Source organism: Colius striatus, chromosome 1 (assembly GCF_028858725.1).
Source record: "Colius striatus isolate bColStr4 chromosome 1, bColStr4.1.hap1, whole genome shotgun sequence".
NCBI lineage: Eukaryota > Metazoa > Chordata > Aves > Coliiformes > Coliidae > Colius > Colius striatus.
This window is the reverse complement of record NC_084759.1, coordinates 129,103,617-129,108,650: the sequence shown is the minus strand read 5'-3', so window position 1 is coordinate 129,108,650 and position 5,034 is coordinate 129,103,617. Positions and strand designations below refer to the sequence as shown.

Sequence of the window (5,034 nt, the reverse complement as noted above, 5' to 3'; positions counted from 1 at the left end):
TTTCCCCCAAGCAATTGTACAAAATTTAGGGGGTTTAACAGAAATACAGAAAGTCCTTACACCAGTTTGAAAAGGATTCTAATGCTAAAATGTTCAAAAGAGATATTTTTGACACTTCTTCAGCCATGCAGACTCAGAATTACTAGAAAGTATCCTTTCACTCGGATAAGTATTATACAGATTTAAAGGGAAAATCAAACAAATGCATTTTTGTTAAATAAAAATGTAAGTAGGCCTCACATATTTGAATATGTAATTTTTACTTTTTATGTTTCTAATATCTGTTTATTGTCCTGCAAGGTAAAGGAAGATTAAAGATCTCACTGCTATTTTCCTATGAATCAGATATTTGAAAGTTGAACAGTTATCTAACAAACTGTATTTCAGTAGACAATGCAGCAAGTGGGGACATGGCAACTGGAGATACATAATGTAACAAGACACAGAATCTCTCATTGTTTTCATCCTGGACTCATATGAAACGGTGCATATACTGAGCTTTTCACACTCATGTTGCCAGGAGGAACGTAACTTCTAATGCAGAAGCTCAAGTCCTCACTACAAAAAACAGACTTGCCCACAGAAGAAAACAATTTGCTGGGCTACAGATACTAAGGGTCTCAATGCTAAATCAAGGCATGATTCTAATCTCAGTGCCACCTAGGAAAAATAGGGTTGAATAGAGCTTCTTTTATATAGAAGAAAATCAGCTTCTGGTCCATTAGAACTAAAAATTGTCTATGACTAGGAATACAGGAATCTCAGAGCACATTTGTTAATCACATAGCATTTACTTCTTAAAAAGATAAAACAAGTAACTGCTGTTCAACCAGAGCAAGCATATGCTCAAGGTAGGTAAAGTCCCTATTATTGTACTTCTCACCTGGATCTGTGGGCAGTGTGCTGAATGACTTTTCTAAGGAAGAATGAATCACAAACCATACAGTTGCTTGCATTTGTGTTAGGTGCCTCCTCTGTTTTACTCATTGTGAGGAAACCATCACCACTAGAGACACATAACCAAATACTGTATCTCTCAACAAAAGCATATGTTCTCCAGCAAAGAATGTCACACTGAGATGCTTCTCCCAAGCAGGTATTGCTCCCTCTGTTAGCGAAGCTCCAACACAAGACCATGAACACATCTCTTGCCATTCTCCTTCCTCTGTAGGCATCCACTGGTTAGCTCTCCATGTATGGTTCTGAGGGTGTTAGACATGGTTCTATGCTGGAGCTGCTGAACTCCTGCCTTCTCAAAGACAGGTTTGCAAATAACCCAAGGTCTCCAGTAAACACTAGTTAGGATGACCAAGGCAAAATGTAACATTAAAAAAAAAAAAAGTACTTTTTGAGTGTTACAACCTTGTAACTACTTTTCAGTCTACCCACCTGCATAACTAAACTTCTGGTGTCTGAAAGACATTGTCAGCAGATTTGGCTCATCAGGATAAATATCACAGGAACAGTATTTGCAAGTCTGCAAATTGTAACAGTTTAGGAAGGTGGTTTCATCCTTGTACCTAGCTTCCACTACTCTTCAATATTGGTCAATTGATTCATTCTTCTACGAAGTTTAATTTGTGCAGCTGGCTGTTTTTAAATGGCACATACTTCTGCATGGAGAGAAGGGAATTAAGGTAGAAAATTAACCCATAATGTTATTTTCAATCTGCTTAATAGGCTCCACATGTATCATTCTAGTACAGATAATACTAACATGTAATTCAGTGGATTGTACTGTCAATGTATCCTGCCACTCTGCTAGAGATAGCAAACTGAGCTCTTCCTAGTATCAAACTGCTTCAGCTACGAGTCCAACTCAACCTGAGTCGTGTGTTCAGCTCCTAGATTCTACCTGCAAGCAGAAGGTGTTAAATAATGTCAACTGCTCTGGGAGCAGCGCTGGTGACTCACGCACTGACCCACTTTGCCACGATATAAAGTCAGCAGTCAGGCCTGGTGTGAGGCGTGGACAGGAGGTGCAGCAGGGCCCTGTGGCAGCCCAGCTGTGGCTACGCAAGCTGTCTGTGACTCTGCAGCTGTGCAAAGCTGTTCTTAAGCACACTGTACTTTCCATTGGGCTACACTTAACGCATCAGCCACTGAGAAGGTGCTTGTATATGCATAGCCACTAATATTGATAATTTTTCTGTTTTATCACTGTGATAGGCAATGAACACAACCATCTGGCTAAATCCAAGACTGGAAACTCTCTAGCAATATATCTTGTATCCACCCTCCTTAAAACTCCAGGAGGTCATAGCTATCATATACTATGTGTCCTGGGTTTGGCGGGAATAGGGTTAACTTTCCCCCAACACTGCAAGGGGCAGCAGCCAGCCTATTGGATACCATGGTGACATAAAGGCAGCTGCCAGGGCTAGTGGAAACTGCAGCTTCTCTGTGTTGGGCTGCAAGAGGTGAGCGGTGACACCGGCATTGCTTGTTTTCTGTATCCCATAGCTGATTATAACTCCTTATTCTCTGTGTTGTTCTACTAAATTGTCCTTATCTCAATCCATAAGGCTCTAGAATTCTCTTTTGACTCTCCTCCCCATCCTGATGAGGTATGGAGGAGTGAGTAACTATGTGGTTTGGTTATTATCAGACAGGGCTAAACCACCACACCATGGTGTATACCGTATCTACCACAAAGGAACTGCAGCAGTTTGATTTCAGTCTCTAGCGGGGAAGGAGGAATTTCTTTTCCAGATGACAGAAGTGTCTGTTCTAAAATAGGCAGGCCAATAATAAAATCCTGCCTGAAACTTAATGGCCTCTGCTGGAACAAGCCTTTGTCTCCCCATATATTTCTGACTGTTTCTCTGAAATCTGCTACTTTGGTGGTTGTACACACACTAATTCAATGTATCGCTCATTAGTTAAGGAAGGTTTGTCACTCAATACTTAACTAGAATCTTTTCTCTTTTTTCTTGATGTAGCCTGAGAAAAAGTCGTGGCCATGGTTGCCCACAGCATGAAGAACAACAGTGCTCCTTTTGTTCTCCCTACCTTACTGCTGCTGCTGCAGAACACCAGCTACCCTAAAACCTCCATCCCTCCTGTTGGCTATGCAACAATGGAGTCACCCATAGAAGCCAGCTCAAACAGGAACCACACTGTCTTGCGGTATGATCTGAGGCTGGAGGAAATTGCAGCAGCCAGCGTGGTGTTGGCAGCATTGTGGCTGGCTTCCGTCTTCGGAAATTCCCTCGTTTGCTTAGTGATCCACAGGAGCAGGAGGACACAATCCACCACCAACTATTTTGTCATCTCCATGGCTTGTGCAGACCTTCTCCTCAGTGTTGCAGGCATGCCCTTTGTGCTGCTCCAACTCACCTATGGCAGGTGGATGCTGGGGAATGGGATGTGCAAGCTGGTAAGGTACATTCAGTACCTCACCCCTGGTGTCCAGATATACGTGCTCCTCTCCATCTGTGTAGATCGGTTCTATACTATCGTCTACCCCTTGAGCTTCAAAGTGTCAAGGGAGAAAGCCAAAAAAATGATCCTGGCCTCTTGGCTACTGGATGCTGCATTTGCATCACCGGCTCTCTTTTTCTACAGCTCCAACGCTGATGACCACTGCAACTTCTTTCTCCCCAGTTCTTGGGAAGGAGCTACCTACAGCATCATTCACCTCTTGGTAGTGTTTTTAATCCCAGCCATCCTCATTCTCCTCTTCTACTACAAGATCATCAAGTACATTTGGAGAATAGGCAGCGATGGTAGAACTGTCAGGAGGACAATGAATACTGTCCCAAGAACAAAAGTGAAAACCATTAAGATGTTCTTAATGTTAAACTCAATATTTCTCTTGTCCTGGTTCCCTTTCTATGTGACACAGCTGTGGCACCCAAAGGAGACAGACTACAGAAAGAGCTCCTTGGTCTTCCTGGCCATCACTTTTATCTCTTTCAGTTCTTCAGCCTCTAAGCCAACCCTCTACTCTATCTATAATGCAAATTTCAGAAGAGGAATGAAAGAAACTTGTTGCATGTCCGCGATGAAATGCTACAGAAGCAACGTGTACACCATCACCACCAGTTCCAGGATGGCCAAAAAGAATCACATTGGAATCACAGATACCCCAGCTCCAGCCAAAACTGTCACCAAAGACTCCATCTATGATGCTTTCAATAGAGAAGCAAAGGAAAAAAAGCTTGCCTGGCCTATTCAGTCCAATCCTCCCAACACATTTGTCTAGTTGCCTCCATTGCTTTGTAAATACCCCCCGGAACAAGGAGCTTCTTCTCCTTTTTGAAACAATGTATATTTGCAACTTTTTTAAATAGAACTTTTAGGGGAAAAAAAAAGATGGTTTATTTTATTAAATGTGATGATTTTGATGTGTCCAGTCTCTTTCATTTGACTTAGATTCTGATGAGACAAGACCAATGTTTTCTGTGTGGTTCGTGTTACAAGCAAGTTGTTTCTCCCAGAAGCACCACCATATGTTTAGTTTTGCTTTGCCACTTATTTACCTCTTACAAAGAAAAATTAGACCTAGAGTTAAGCAGAGGATTCATGGTCATGGCTGCCTCTATAAGGCACTAGCACCATGCTGTAGACCTGAGGCCTTCCAGATGTCATTTTGCATACAAAACCCAAAGAACATGCCAGTGAGAAACCACAGTCCTCTGGGCGAGTTGCTGTCTTGTGAACTCAAGAAACTTCTCAAGGACCACCACGAGACTACTGCTAGGGACACAGTGTCCCCAGGTTGAAACACCTGTCTGTTCTGCCCTGAAATCACAGGCCTGACTGTCCCTGTGACCATGAGCAAAGCCTGAAGGTTGGCTTTGTAAAGCCACCTTTCCATATCAGTAAAAGCCTAGTGTGCTGGTTTTGACTGGGATAGAATTCATTTTTTCATTAAGCAGCTTGTATGAGACTACGTTTTGGATTTCTGCTAAGAACAGTGGTTCTAATACAGGGATATTTTCATTACTGCTGAGCAGTGCTTACACAGCATCAAGGTCTTTTCTGCTTCTCACACGACCCCACCAGTGAGCAGGTTGGGGCTGTGTTATG

General features: G+C 42.6%; 1 protein-coding gene across 1 annotated transcript; it reads left to right on the top strand.

Moving 5' to 3' along the window:
• Positions 1-2,962: 2,962 nt before the first annotated feature.
• GPR19 (G protein-coupled receptor 19) lies at positions 2,963-4,207 on the top strand. Its single transcript, XM_010201272.1, has one exon. The coding sequence runs from the start codon at positions 2,963-2,965 to the stop codon at positions 4,205-4,207; it is 1,245 nt and encodes a 414-aa protein (XP_010199574.1).
• The last annotated feature ends 827 nt before the right edge of the window (positions 4,208-5,034 follow it).

What these genes read in the sequence shown, in the direction of transcription:
- GPR19 (XM_010201272.1), top strand. Translation starts at nt 2,963, where the DNA reads ATGGTTGCCCACAGCATGAAGAACAACAGTGCTCCTTTTGTTCTCCCT.